This window comes from Zosterops lateralis, assembly GCF_965231275.1.
Source record: "Zosterops lateralis genome assembly, chromosome: 6".
NCBI classification, from domain to species: domain Eukaryota; kingdom Metazoa; phylum Chordata; class Aves; order Passeriformes; family Zosteropidae; genus Zosterops; species Zosterops lateralis.
Window position 1 is genome coordinate 52,123,266 of NC_139761.1, and position 15,398 is coordinate 52,138,663.

The 15,398-nt window shown below is 44.8% G+C and overlaps 1 protein-coding gene across 1 annotated transcript; it reads left to right on the plus strand.

The window, feature by feature from the left end:
- Positions 1-3,920: 3,920 nt before the first annotated feature.
- Positions 3,921-14,145, plus strand: WEE1 (WEE1 G2 checkpoint kinase; the record flags this gene model as incomplete). The annotated part of the gene is made up of 11 exons (XM_083862885.1): positions 3,921-4,484; positions 6,527-6,735; positions 7,228-7,294; positions 7,379-7,551; positions 8,477-8,598; positions 9,038-9,184; positions 9,570-9,665; positions 9,748-9,833; positions 9,926-10,096; positions 10,189-10,334; positions 12,805-14,145. 11 exons carry the CDS (start codon positions 3,921-3,923, stop codon positions 12,953-12,955), a joined length of 1,932 nt encoding a protein of 643 aa, XP_083719011.1. The 3' UTR covers positions 12,956-14,145.
- Between the last annotated feature and the right edge of the window lie 1,253 nt (positions 14,146-15,398).

Sequence of the window (15,398 nt, forward strand, 5' to 3'; positions counted from 1 at the left end):
GGAATGGGACATCTAATTGTACCTGTTTCAGTCATGGTGATTATTCTGTCACTTCCACTTTTCAGATGTTTTGGAGGAATTTTCTTACCTGAATACAACTCTCAGGAACAGATTGTTTTGCCATTTTCTTGTTAAGCAGATTTCAAGTCTTAGGAGGCAGACTTACAAGCAAAAAAGGGAGTCACTAAAAACTGTCATAAGTGTGTGCTCTCATAGTCATAGAATTACTGAATAGTATGTGAGTGCTTGGCACAACCTGTACTTTTTAATGTACTTTCTACATTTTAACTTCTGAGTACCGCCAGATCTTCCCTGAAATTCCTAAATTTTAGATCCAATAGCTGTTCTTTACTTTGTGGAAACTGTGGTGCTGTCGAATTCCCCTTTCTATTCTGTACCTTGTTCTCTTGCTGTTATTATTTAGAGTTCCAGGGTGAATAAATTCCTGAGAAATGTTCTCTCTGCCTGCAGACTATAGACTAAAAAGAGAACAAGGACTGACAGCATCAGCTATTGGCATGCCTTTGCATATACAAAGTCCATTTTTGATGGGAAACTCATTTAACCCCGGACCTTGTAATTGAAGAGAAGGAGGTTGCCAGCTAACAGCAGCTGTTAGCAGCACAACCTCAGATAAAATAATCTTTAAACTGCTCACCTTTAGGCTGTCAGTGGCCCAGACACAACATCCCCCAGTTGGCACACTCCCACTGGGACCTGCTGTCCCTGTATATGCCAAGTCTGGTGTGAACGCTGGAATGCCATCGCGGGCACTGGTGATAAGCACACTGGTACCTGCTGAAAACCGAGATAAAAGCTGGGAAAACAGCAAAGATCTCTCTGCTCTCCACCAACGGCCTTGGCACAGGTGCCTGTAGTGTTTCTGTTTTTCATAAAAGGGGCTTGACCTTCTTCCTCTTCTGCTTTTTCACTCCATTTATGCCTCTCCTGATAAGGTGAACTCCCATAATAAGGAGGATTGTGCTGGCTGATGCAGAATGGGTTTCAGCCAGACTTTGGCAGAATTCTTCCAATTTGATAGAAGTGGTTTTGGAGGATTCCAGATGAGCTTGCAAGTGCAGGAATCCTGACAAGATGGCAATGCCATTTCTCTGGCAGTTCTGACAGCCAGACAAATTGGCCATTGTTCTGTTTCTTCCCCATTTATCATTATTTGACTTCCCCTGCTACCCACAAAAGTTGGAAACAATGGTTTCCTTGAGCTTGGAAACTCCTAGTTAAAAGCAGCTGTTTGCCTGTGAGTGTGTCCTGCTCCAGATAAATATTTCTAGTATTGAAATCTTCAGTGCACCTTAAAAACAAGTATTATAAAAAGGAAAAGAAGCCAATTTTGCAAATATATATCTTGAAAACTGTTAAACCACTCAAATTTGTAGGAATATCAGTCAGGCACTGCCTAGACATCAGTTTGTGCTGTTACATCTTTTGGACGAATCAGGGCCTGAGTCTGCAAGATCTGTAGCGGTTCAAAGGTGCAATTTAATGAGCTTCAGAGAATTTGGGATGATCTGTCTTGGAGAGTGTGGCACAGTGGAAGCCTGCAGAGCCTCCTCCTCCTGTGGTGATGTCTATTGCTCAGGGATCTCTGGGAGGGAATTGGCTCTGTGGGGCTCTGTAGCCAGGCTGCTCCTGGCGCTCCTCATGCTAATTACAGGTGTCACAGGGACAGGGGAGCAGAGCTCCACACTCAGTCTGAGCAAAAGTCATCTCTTCAACACGAGTGCTCATGGTCCTGTCAGACTACAGCAACAGAACAGTGGGTGCAAGGTCAGAGCAGCACGTACGTAGAGCCTGGGAACTCTTCCATAGCAGCTGAGCATTTTGTTAGCTACAAACTTATTCAGTACTTCCCTTTCTTAATTCCTTTCATACTGGAAATAAACTTTCTTTTAAAATTACTGTCTTACCGTTGTTTCCTTATTTCTGTATTCCTTTTTTCCTTTCCTCTCCTATCTGTCTTCTCTTCAGAAATACTTTCTTTGTACAAACTCTGAATTGTTCCACTTGCTTTTGTCCTACCAGACTGTTCCAGTGATTAGTAATTCTTTGGTTCAACTCAATCAGAACTGGGCTTCTGAACTTGTCACTTGCTGTCACCAAATACCCGTGTCTGTAGACTCCAGAAAGTGTGAGTTACATTATGTTGAGTTTGGGAAGGAAACCGCCAGCTTTTACATTACAGGGGGAGGGATTTATTGAAAGCTTACATCTTAAAACTTCTTCAAAGAAAAGGAAACTTCACATATGACTGAAGCAAACCACAGATAGAGGCTGGGAAGTTTTGAGTCACTTTATAAGAATTGCTTTGCATCTCCCTCTCCGGGCTCTGAATGGAGAAAGAGGTGGTGGAAATTCTATTTTAAAATGGCCTTCTCTTACATCATCTGGGCTAAAACTTGAATGCTTCAGTTAGTACTTGCTATACAAGGCATCTCATTATAAATAAATAACTATTTTTAATGGGATGTTATTGTGGTTCTAAATTATTGCACATCAAGTGTATTTGTACTTGGCTTGATGTAGCCCATCTCTGTCCCCTTTTCATAGGTTATGTTGGCTACTTTCAGTTTTCTGAAACTTGTTTTCAGTTTTCTCCAAAATCTCAAAACTTGTGTTCCTGTGGGTCATCACTGCTTGACCTGAAACTTGGACACCTCTCTGCAAAACAACTGGGTATCTTCAGACAGAATAGGTTAAAAAAGGAGGAATTGCCAGAAGTGGAACAGGGGACACTGCCATCCGTGCTGGTCGGAGGTTCTGCTCGCCCAGGAGGAGTGTGCCAGGGGCAGCACATGAGGCTTTGCCTGCCGGGCGAGGAGGGGGAGCTCTGGAGGAGGCCGGAGGGGCTGCACGGCCGAGCATCGCAGAGCGCTGAGAGGTGACTCCTGGCACGGCCCTGTGTGCCCGGAGCGCCCGGGCCAGCACAGGGGAGCTCCACAGGCACGCCGCTTCCTTTAGGCTCTTTGGGGCTCCTGTGGCTGGGAAAAAACCCTATTTTTTCCATGTGCTTTGTTACCAAGGGGTTCGTTTTAAGGCGATTTGGTTCAGAGAGAGGGGCAGGTTTATTTGTTGGGTGTAACCCGACAGAAGACGAAGCCAAGAGGCGGAGCGGTGGGAGCTGTAGGGACACAGGTGTCACACGGCATCCACCGTCCGGCCTTTGGTGCGTCTGGAGCGTCCCCCGGGAGGGCCCGGCCCGGCCCTTTAAACCGCCTGCCTCCAGTCACTGCAAATACACTACTCTGCTTCAGCTTAAAAAAAGAAAAAGGCGTTTTTCACTGGCGCAGAGGGTGCTGTTGTTATTATCATCATATATTAAATAGTGATTATTATTACGGACATTTTTGCACGCTCAGTTCTAGCAACGGGAGCAAGACCACGTTGCGGGGGAGCGGCGCGGTGTCCCGGAGCTCCACGGGCGGTGTCCCGGGGCTGCTCGGGTCGGGCCGGGCGCTGGCCCGGGGCCGTGGCGGTGTCCCCGCGGTGTTCCCGGCGCTCCCGGCCGCGTCTCCGGGCGGTTCCCTCAGCCCGGGCGGGGCCGCCCCGGGGCTAAGATGGCGGTGGGCGCGCGCCTCACGGGCGGACACGTCCGCGCGGCCGCCTCGGGGCGGGGCCTGGGCCGGGCCCGCCCCCCCGCTCGCGCCAAAGCGGCCCGTGACGCGCCCGCGGGCCGCCCCGCCCCCGCGCGCCGTGTTTTCAAACCCGGTGGGCGGGCGCGATTGGCCGGCGTGCGCGGCACGTGACCAACGGTCGCGGGAAAGCCGCGGAGTCCGAACGGCGCGCGGCGGGGCCGTTCCCGGGCGGCGCGAGCGGAACCGGCGGCGCACGCGGGCGGAGCGCGGGCAGCGCGGCGGGAGCGGCCGGAGCGCAGCGGAGCCGAGCGGAGCGGAGCGGCCGCCATGAGCTTCCTCAGCCTGCAGCGGGCGGCGCCGCCGCGGCGCGTCTCGGCCCGGCGGGCGGCGGCCCCCATCCGGCAGAAGTTGCTGTTCCTGAGCGGCCACAGCGACTGCGAGGAGGAGGAGGAAGAGGAGGAGGAGGAAGGCTGCGGCAGCAGCAGCGCCAACAGCACCGGCGAGGACTCGGCGTTCCAGGAGGCGGACTCGCCGCTCTCGGCCGCGCGCACCCCGGCGCGGAGCGACCCGCCCCTGCTGGAGGAGGAGGAGGAGGAGATGGAGCCGGCGGCGGCGCCGCTGCCGGACGAGGGGGACTCGTGGGAGGAGGAGGGCTTCGGCTCCTCGCCGGTCAAGTCGCCCGGCGCCTATTTCCTGCTCGACTCGCCCTCGCCGCTGGCCCCGCACAAGGGCCGGCGCTGCTGCGAGCGCTCCCCGCCGCACCCCGCGGCCGGCGCGTTCCGGGGGGCGCGGGGCCAGGAGCCGGGCTCGCCGCTGCCCGACTACCCGGGCACGCCGCCGCACAAGACCCTGCGCAAGCTGCGCCTCTTCGACACGCCGCACACGCCCAAGGTGAGCCCGGGGCCCGGGGCCGGCCCGTTATGTAACGGCGGGGCCGCCGCTCGCCCCGCGCCGCGCCGCGCTGGGGGCTCCGGCCGGGATGGGCTGGGCTGGGGCGGCGCCGCCTCCCCACGGGACACCGGGCACGCCGATCGGTTGTGAACTGGTCGTGTGTAAACTCAAAAGCGTTCCGAGTCCGGCGGGGTTTTGTGGAAAGTGTATGTGCAAAGGGCGAGCGTAGAGTGTTTAAAGCCCTGAAGTGCCCGAGTGGGCGTTGGCAGGGGCGTAGCCCGAGAGTTAAAGCTCGATTGAGGGTGTGATCCCGCGTGCCTCTCGGTGAGCTGGCCGTGCTAGGAGGAGTTTCTTTACAGGAAGGGCGATTAGACATGGGAATGGAGTGCCCTGGGGGCTGGTGAAGTCACCGGCCCTGGCGGTGTTTAAGGAAAGGCTGGAGCTGGCATTCCATGCTCGGGGTGACACGGCGGGGCTGGGCCATGGGCCGGGCTCGGTGACCTCAGAGGGCTTCTCCATCCTGGTGGATTCTCTGATCTCTCCTGTTGGAGTGCTGCTGTCGTGCCGTGTGCCCGCGCTGGTTCGGTGTCTGCTCTCCCGCATCACTCCTGTGAAAGGCTGTCTGAGCAGTCGATGCTCTTTAAGCTGATCGAGTCCAAAGTTTAGAGGGAGAGATGGGGTAGCTCTTAGCTCTGTCAATAATAGACTTTTGGAAGGCATTTCAACTTTTGAACTCGACGCTGTGTAAAATCCTGTATAGTGAATTTAAATCTAGTGGTAATTGGCTTCCTTTCTTCATTACTTTTCATATAGCCCTTTAGAAGTAATCCTGGGATAATCCCCGGGGATAATCTCCCAGGGGTCTATAGGCTATAGATGGAAAACAACTGACTTAAGGTGCGAGGAAGGCATCCTTCTTAATTGGTTTTTTACAGCTTCCATCTCCAGTGGGGTTTCACTGGTAAAAATCAGTGGTACAAGTTTGTAAAAGGTAAAATTGATGATGATTTTGCACTTTGTCAGGAGCAGCTGCTTCAGAGATGTAAAAGTTTTGTGGAATGAGATACTTAAATACATGTTCTTAACACAGCAGTTGAGTGGGATTCTTAAATTAGGTGCCCAGATTCTACTTAGGTTATCTTTGGAAGAATCAGTTGGTATCAGGTATCAGTGGAAGTACAGAAATGCATCCACAGGTCTTCATCTAGTGCGGATTTGAGGATTGCAGTTGAGATTCCCGTGTACTGAGTGTCCTTCCCTACGGTGGTTTGGGCTTTAAGTCCTGTCAAACCTTTATTTTGTTGTTAGGATAAGGTGATGCTCCTGCTTGGGATCCAGTCATCAGCATCCTCACCAGGATGAAGGAGACTCAGGTGCAGACTTTTCAGTTTAACTGGGAGAGGTTTCATCATGAGCCTGGAGAATGTTTGGTCTGGCAAATAACCACCCAGATGATCAGTTTTGGATATTTAACTGATAGTGCAGCCGTGCTGTCAATTCTTGATCCATTCTTTGTAGGTTCAGGAAAATGTACCAGTGTATCAATATTAAACGTTGCATTTGCTGATTTTTTGAGATTGTCACCTAAATTTGTAGAAACTAAATATTATTTCATGTCTGATCTAGGTTCTGATCTAGGTTCCACATCTCACATGTGAAAATCATGGTGATACAGTACAGGATTCTCCTCGATTTTCATCTGTGTTTATTTAATTAACAAATATTTGTCCAAGAAGTTTACATGATGAAATGATTAAAGACAGAAAAAGATAACTCTCATCATCATATTTCCTATCTTTTAAAAATAATTTAAATACTTGTTTGCTTGTTTCTGTGTACAGTACAAAGCATAATATTTTCTTAGATTTCTTTTGATGGAAATGCAGTATTTAAACAACTGATGGTAACTTTAATTAGACAATACTGTAATGATGGCTTCAGGCATGACCTACCTGATTGTTTAATAAGTCTAGGGGCTATAAATGGCTATTAATGTTTTGTGTTTGTTTGTTTGTTTGTTTGTTTGTTTGTTTTAAATACAGAGTTTGCTTTCTAAAGCACAAGGCTTAGGCTCCAGCTCAGTCAAACTGCGAGGGGGCTCGCTGTTCATGAATGTTGGGAAATCAGAGAAGCAAGAAGAAGATTTTAGACAAACTCCTCATGTGAACATCAATCCCTTCACTCCCGATTCCATGTTCCTTCACAACTCTGAAGGCAAATGTCGGAGAAGGAAGAGGATACACTGGAATGAGTGAGTGACTTGTAGCTTCCTTTGTTAAACTTGTATTTAGAAATACTTTTTGCTGCAAAAATTTTATTACAAATTGCTTCCAAGAAAGTGTTTTTGTTTGCAGATTGCTAGCAATGTATAATACAGCTCTTAAAGTATGTGCTTCAAGACACATGATATCGTGAAATAATCTTTTAGCACCAGATCTTCTGAGTGCTTTACAGAGGGGATAGAGCCTATAGGCTGTGTCCTGGTCCTTTTCCCCTCATGGAATGGGCCATGCACATTCTTTTATTGAGGAGGGAAAAATACATTAAATACGAGTGTGAAACATGAAGAAAGAAATGACAAAGATATTAGCATGGCAGTTTTATGGGTTTGTGTTTACAGATGTCTAGTGTTCAATTAGTTAACTAAAATTAGATAGAAGAGGAGAATTAGATCTCAGAACAACAGCTTCTGGGCTTCAGTTTTAAGTTTACTTAAACCATGTTATTTCTGTTGTGATTTCAGCTCTTGTGGAGAGGACATGGAACCAAGTGATGGAGAGCCTGAAGAGGAAACCATGAGACCTGCTAAGGTACTTAATCTTTAAACCTTGATACTAATTTTAGCAGTTTGTGGATCTGCAGATTCTAAATATTTTCCTTGGAAATCTTTGCAGAGGATAACAATAACAGAAAGTAACATGAAGTCCCGGTATGCAACCGAGTTCCATGAGCTGGAGAAGATTGGATCCGGTGAATTTGGCTCGGTGTTTAAGTGTGTGAAGAGGCTGGATGGCTGCATCTATGCAATCAAACGATCCAAGAAACCCTTGGCTGGCTCAGTGGACGAGTGAGTACTTCCTGCTCTTAAAACTTAAAAGTCTTCTCTTGGTGTTTCTCCTTTACGTGGCTCTCTGTGTTGGTGTCTTGAGACAGCATTTAAGAGGAAAGTATAAAACAAATGTGAATTAAATGTAAAATAGATATAACTTTGAGGCCACTTTATTTTTTTTCTTCCCCATCCACACCCCAGGCACTCTGCAGTACTGGGGAGAAAAGGCTGATTGGCCTCTCTCCTGCCAGATGTTTGCTCCAGTGTTCTATATGGAAACAGATTGTTCTCAAAGTGATAATAACACTTCCTTGCAAAGGTGATTCTTTGAGAGATAAAAGAAAGGCACTAAGTCCCAATTGAGTCTTCGTCCTTGTCAGCTTGAGTGACACACAGAGGAGTTTAGTCAGGTTGGGGGTATTTTTGGCATTTGTGAATGAGTCTGTGATTGATTGAGGACTTTCCCCCTCACTTCAGTAGTGTGGGGAATAGTTGTTCAAATAGTTTGAATTATAAGTATTTGAACACGCAATAGTGTGTTCAGGTAGTTATAATATAAAACTCCGCAAGTCTGAGTTGCACAAAATTGCATACTAGAGTTACAGTTTAGGGAATGTTGAGTTCAGTCAACACTGACTTATGAGCACTTTTATTTTTTCCCTAAAACTTCAGTCATGCATCTCAAAGTTTGCTGTTGTTCCTGGTTGGCAAGTATGTAATAAAAGTGTGGCTCCCACGTTAAACTCTGATTTTTTTATGTTCCATATATTAAGTCTTTTAATATAATGTAAATTATTTTAGCTGTTTGGACATAAATACAAATCCAGCTTAGACTGCCACAGAATTGAATAGGAAGATTTTAATTAGAAATACTCTTAATAAGATATTATATTAATTTCACCTCACAATACTCATATGTACTGTTGTTTTTTGTGACTAACAGGCAGAATGCTTTAAGAGAGGTCTATGCACACGCAGTTCTGGGACAGCATTCTCATGTAGTGAGGTACTACTCTGCATGGGCAGAAGATGATCACATGCTTATACAGAATGAATATTGCAATGGTAAGTAAAGAAGACATACAGGTATCCACAAGCACTTAACACTGGTTAGGAATTGATTGCCCTACTCCTAGCTCATGCTGTCTTTCTCTCAATTGGCTGATATTCCTTTCTGGAAAAGGCATATCAGATGGATGAAGCAAAATTACACCTGATTTCTGAAACGTTTTGCTCTTATTGATGCTCTGACAGAGATTTGAAAGAGAGAGAGCTCTTTCCCTTCTGTTGATATCCGGTTAGTTTGTGTGACAACTACAAGAGGAAAGAATTTTATTATATTGTTACATGGCTAAAAAGAGGATACAGCACTTTATTTTACACTTACTGTATGTTGCCAGTGAGTTCTTTGTGATATATTCATTTAATTTTGGGAGCTAGTTGTCATTACTTTGTCAGCTGTTTGATATAAAAAAATAACTCGGTTGTTTTGATGTTGTTTCAGGTGGCAGTTTAGCAGATGCCATAAGTGAGAATTACAGGAATATGCGTTACTTTACTGAACCAGAACTGAAGGACTTGCTGCTTCAGGTGGCTCGAGGTTTAAAGTACATTCATTCAATGTCCCTGGTACACATGGATATCAAACCTAGTAAGTTTGTAACTGCTTTACTCTCTATTGACAATTTGCTCAGTTCATTTAATCTGCTGTAGAAAAATGAACAGTTAGCCACACCTTACTAACTGTAAATTCTTCCCTGAAGTTCTGAATAGGAGCACAAAGATGTCAGTTATAAAATTGGCCAGCAGACCTAAACTGTTGAGTTTATCTTTGGTCCTTTTTGTGTAATTGACTACTTGCATAACACTTGGCTGCCTTCCCAGCAGAGGGGCCACAGCCAGTTATAGTTTCTCACTCTTTGAACAGGGCATATATACAAATAAAACTTCTGCATGGCTAAAGTAAACTGTAGTGAAACTAGGTCAAGTAGAAATTGTACAGGAATGTTCCTTTTAACAATTCTGCTCTTTTTCAGGTAACATTTTCATATCTAGAACCTCAGTCCCAAGTATAACTCTAGAGGAGGGCGATGATGATGACTGGTCATCTGATAGAGTCATATTCAAAATAGGTGAGAAACAGCACACTTGTGTGCCAAAGAACTTGCATCATCTTGTTGTGTTCTGTAAAGTAACTTTCTCTTCTCCTTGCAGGTGACCTGGGCCATGTAACTCGAGTCTCGAGTCCTCAGGTGGAAGAAGGTGACAGCCGTTTCCTTGCAAATGAAGTCCTACAAGAGGTAACTGTTCTGTTTGTGGGAAACAGTGATGTTAGGCCTGCATGCTGTTTCCTTTAGGAAAAAATGCTGAATTTTGTTTTTTCTTTTTCAAGAACTACACTCACTTGCCAAAAGCAGATATTTTTGCTCTCGCTCTGACTGTTGTCTGTGCTGCTGGGGCTGAACCACTTCCAACTAATGGGGACCAGTGGCACGAAATTCGGCAAGGAAAACTGCCCAGACTACCACAAGTGCTTTCTCAAGAATTACTAGACTTACTAAAAGTAAGAGCTCCTGTCCTATTGACCCGCTGATAAGTGTAATTTATTGTCTTGCTGGCCTTAACAATGATGCCTTGTTTTCTTTTTTTCCCAAGGTTATGATTAATCCTGATCCTGAGAAAAGGCCTTCAGCAGTGGCACTAGTGAAGCACTCAGTGCTTCTCTCTGCCGCGAAAAAGAGCGCGGAGCAGCTCCGGATTGAGCTGAATGCTGAGAAATTCAAGAACTCACTCTTGCAGAAGTAAGTAGGTCCTTGGGGTCCTTCAGCAGGGCTTTGCTTCTGACAGATTCTCACCTGAGAGTGAAGTGATGATAAAACAGGAGTGTCCTTGTTTGTGGGTGAGATCCACAAATCTGTATGCGTGTGTGTACCTGAGAGTACAAAGTGGGTCATGGAACTTTAAAAGGAAATTTCTCCACAGAAAGAACTGCTTGAACACACTAAGGGAATCTCAATAGCACTATTAGTATTCAAGGCATACAAAACATTATGGTTTTTAAACAAATGTTTCAGGGCAGTGCACGTTTTTGTGATAGGTATGGCCTGGCTTACATCTGTATGATTTCAGCCTGTGTTTTCCTAGGTCATTTGTACATTGAAGTGTTGGAAAAATGACTTAAATTACCTGTTTTGGATTTAAATGGCACATCAGGAATGTTATTGGACTAATTTGACCTGTACACAGCAATGTTATCGGGTCAGTAGAGAATCATTTATATCTGGAGATCATCTTGTCCTACCCCTTGCTCAAACACTCACTCTGAATTAAAGCTTGGAAGAAGAGATTCCCTTTAGGAAAGTCTGATTTCTGCTTAAGCTTCAGGGAAAGAGTTAGTAAATTAATTAGAAGCCATCTGACTCTTTCACTACAGTTATCTTTGCATGTGTTATGCATAATTAGGCAAGCTTTTATGAGGGAATGTAGAACACCGATTTTTGAGTGTTTTGGTATGTCATGAATGAAGATGTTAATTCCACATTCAGGTTCACTCCATTGTTACCTGCTTATCTTGCCATTGCTAGTCTGACCACAGCCAGATGTACTAGATTAGCTGGTTATCTTTATAGTATTATGAATTGCATTAAAAGAATAATCAGACAGTTTGTGCAGGTGCTAAATGGCAGATTTGCTGAGGTGAGCTGGTTGCTTGTATGAAGATAACAAATTTTTGCATCACTTGAAAGAGAAAATTGGCAAAACTAGTTGTGAAGACTTCTGGCCTGGCAACAAGGATACATCCTTGTAAACCCAATAATGATTTAAAAAGAACACTTAGCCACAGTAGTTTTTAATGTTGTGTGGCATAGTGCTCCATAACATACTTCTAGTAGTTTAGGGGGAGAGGGTTTTCTTTGTTTTGGGTTTGGTTCTTCTTAAATTTCATAATGCATTTGAACCTTTTAAAATACCACTTTTGTGTGTAAGTCATCTTAAGTGAAAAGAATCCTTTTAAGACAACTCAGCTTTTCTACTGTGTTGTCCTCTTCAGAGGAAGGAAGAATTCAAGATTTCTAGGCAAGAACTCAAGACTTCTAGGGAAGAGTGGAAGGATATTGTGAAACTTAATTTCCTGGTAATGGTGTGGTGGTTGGGCAAGCACACGTGTGTGTATTTGTGACTGATGTTCACAAGGAAGAGGACTGAAATTGGTTGCCTTCTCTTTTAGTGAACTGGCACAGTGATAATGTGGGGGTGATTAGATGGGGCACGGGTGTTAATAAATAATACTTTGGCTTGCAAGAATGGGAATTGCTTATTAAACTAAAACATGTAGCTTAAAACTGAATACACCTACACCAATATGCAGCAAGCTTGTAAAATTTGATTTTGCTTGGTAGCTAGATGTGAAGTGAGATTACAAATACTAGCTCTTATGGTAGAGAAAGTTCTTTAATGGATAGTTTGAGGTAGTGGAAGGAAGAGAGTATGGGGAAGGCCGAGGCTTAGCCATATGTCAGTATTTGAAGAAAGGAGAAAAGCAGTCTATGGGGGAAACCTTTATAAAGATAGCTGTGCTTTTTAGTTGGACTGTTTTATAGTTTTATCCTGAGTCTGATTTAACTTCATCCTCAGCCTGGGTATTGGTAACTCTCTGAAACAGAACAGTTGGCAGAATGTTGCACAGGAGCAATGGCCTGTGCTGCCTCGAGTGACTCTGCCTCGAAGGCTCCCATTTTTGTTAGGCAAAAACCATGGAGGCGGTGCTCAGCTTTTGATGTGGGTATGCAAAAGGGAAGGGATGCTTCCTGAGTTGTCTGTTGCCAGTTACCCACACCTGCATTCATGTAAATGTCTGAGACTCCCACAGAAGATCAGGTGTGGCTGAATATGCTCCCTTTGGGCAAGCCTCAGTCATGAACTCTGACTCAACATGTGGCTTGTGCTAGGAAGTAAAAGCACCCTGCTGTGTCCTGGTAATTGAAGTGTTGAGCTGCTAGTAACAGGCTGGGTTTCAGAATCCTACTTGTGTGAATTTTTAATTTCCTTCCCTTGCTTTTCAAAGGAAAGAACATCTAGACAAGTGATGAGCATCCCACCTCTGCCCTCTGGTTGGAAACAGGTGGATGTGAATCATAACACTCTCAGTATGACCCAAAATTGACCTAAAGTCGTGAGCTGTGTCCCGCTGTAGTTGGTTTGCTCTCTCTGGCTGTGACAAGCCCGTGTCCTGGCGGGTGCTGTGGGTGTGACAGTGTCTCTGTGTTTCAGGGAGCTGAAGAAGGCGCAGATGGCCAAGGCCGCGGCCGAGGAGCGCGCGCTGTTCACCGACAGGATGACCACGAGATCCACGACGCAGAACCGCACGTCCCGCCTCATTGGGAAGAAGATGAACCGCTCCCTGAGCCTCACCATATACTAACCACGGATCCAGAGGAGTGCAGAGATGTCACGGCTTCTCTGCCAGACCCGTGGTACTGATCTTGTCCTCTGATCAGTGTCACCAGTTTTACAGATATTATTTCTGGGTTTTTACTTGTACTCTCTGGCTGATCTGCTATTAACCATTTGAGTTAATGGACTCGGTTACTCTCCTGTCTGTAGAGGATCCTGGATGTTATTCCATAAGCCTTTCGGTTACACTGTTAGATGTTACGTTGTCCCAGGGTTAACCACTATAGTGGTGTGCTGCTTTGTAGTGTTACAGCGTTGTAATAAGAAGCAATATCCCTAATCTTTTAAGAAGGAGGGAGGGGGCCTTACTTTGATAGTTAATTTTTTTTTTTTTTTTTTTTTTTTTGGAGCAGAGGGGGAATAACTTCTGAAAGACAGGCTTTAAGGCCACCTACAGTCAATGTACCTGATGTCAGGTAGACTTGTGAATTTTATTTGTGTATTCAACTGGGAGCACTTTGTAGGCATTGCATAAACCACAGCTTAGGAACCTGTGGAATTAAGTGCCATGTGGAACTGCTGCTATTTTTAGTTCAATGTCCTTGCTGTAAACTGTAGCATTAAAACAATCATTATTGTGTTAATAGGCTTCTTAAAGCAATTAAGTGAAAAAAAAATGTAAGCTGCATTTTACTGAAGGCAGCATTTTTCTCTCAAAGCTAGTGCATTGTGAAAAAATGCACCAATTTAATATTTGGACTCTGTCTTGCAATTGTTAATGTCTTTGCTATTAATGTTTTGTTGTTCTTTCTAATAAGGTTCTCTGAATGTTCATATTTTCTTCAGTTGCCCATTCTTGAGGCTATTGTTCGTTTGTTTTTTTATGTTGAATACCTGTAAATAGTTGTTTAGTTCGTTCAGGTTGTTTTTCATTGTTTATGTACATAAGTTTGATCATGCTTATAGTGTACTATACAGAACCTGCAGTCTGGGATGCCAACAGACAGCTTAACTATTCAGTTTGAAGTTTAAATATGTGGAACAGAATGTGGCCATGGAACCGGTGCTGTAATTGAGCCTAGGCTGACAGAAGAACTGTTGTGATTACTGGCTTGTCACTTCATTCATTTTACTTCAAAAAATGTTTCCCTTTTGTGCTCTATTTGTTCTTACTAGTGTTGAATTTGAATATTAAAGTTAAAAGTTCTGTTTGTTTAATATTGTGTAACACTTATTTAACTTTGTAGTTACAGAGGTAAAATACTGAGTTGGGAATATACTATGGCAAGTCCTGATGAGATCTGCTTCCCACTCATGCCTGGTGCTTGTGATTCCCTCTTATGAGAGTGGGACTAAATAAGACACTTGCTGATAGTTAAGAGAGAAGGATCCTAGTCCATGTGTTAGTGTCCATAGCAGTCTGTCTCTGCAGCCTCAGGAATGGTATTGCATTGGGAAAGATTAAATACCTGGAAGAAGTGGAACCCATGACTGATGGTGGAGGAACAGAAACTATGTGAAGAAATAGCTGGGTCTGAGGTGAGGGAAAAACACAGGAACTGATGAGAAAGGGAGGAGAGCTGCTGATTTAGAAGTTGGGAAGAAAACAGTGGGAGGAGTTGGAATATTTCAGGAACACAATAATGGCATGTTCTCTGGCATGGAGGCACGTGTGAAGAAGAGAGACATAGTAAATAAAGGCTGAATAGATGAGTCTATTGTGGAAGTTTTTATCTTGTATTAGAGCCACAAGTGACTCAGAGAAGCTGTGTCTGCATCTATGGACTCATAAAATTCAGCTTTACAATTGGCAGAAAATAACAAGAGTTCTCAGTTGTAGTAATATGACAGTAAATTCAGAGTATTGGTTTAAGGTATATGAATACTGATATTTTATTGATAACTGAATATGCAGTTATCAGAAAAAAAAATGATACACTGGAATACCATTAGGTTTTTACTTTTTAAGATAGGGCTATCTTGTTTGTGAGAGAATTTAAAATACATGGTTGTGTGGCAGTGTTTTAATGTTCATCTACATTAAGCAAGACCTTTCAGCATACTTCTAAACAGTCAGAAATACCAACTGGGGAGTGATCAGTGAACTTGAACCTTTCTATCTGCAGTGTAAAAAAATTGTTATACCTATTGCAGTTCTGTGCTCCACCCATTTTCAGAGGCCTGTAGCATCAGTAGAGGCATTGCTGTGCACACAAGCTGTGCTGGGGGCTTGGAGAGCTGTGCTCCTGGCTGGGTAAGGAATTGCCTGGATTGCTGGGCCCAGGGAGATGGTGGATGGAGCTGTACCCTGCTGGAGGCCAGTCACCACTGGTTTTCCTCAGTGTAGGGCTCAGTCCTATTTAATGTCTCTATCAATGATCTGGGTGAGAGGACCAAAGGCTCCCTCAGTTTGCAGATGACACCAAGCTGTGCAGGAGTGATGATCTGTTGAGGGCAGGAAGGCTCTGCAG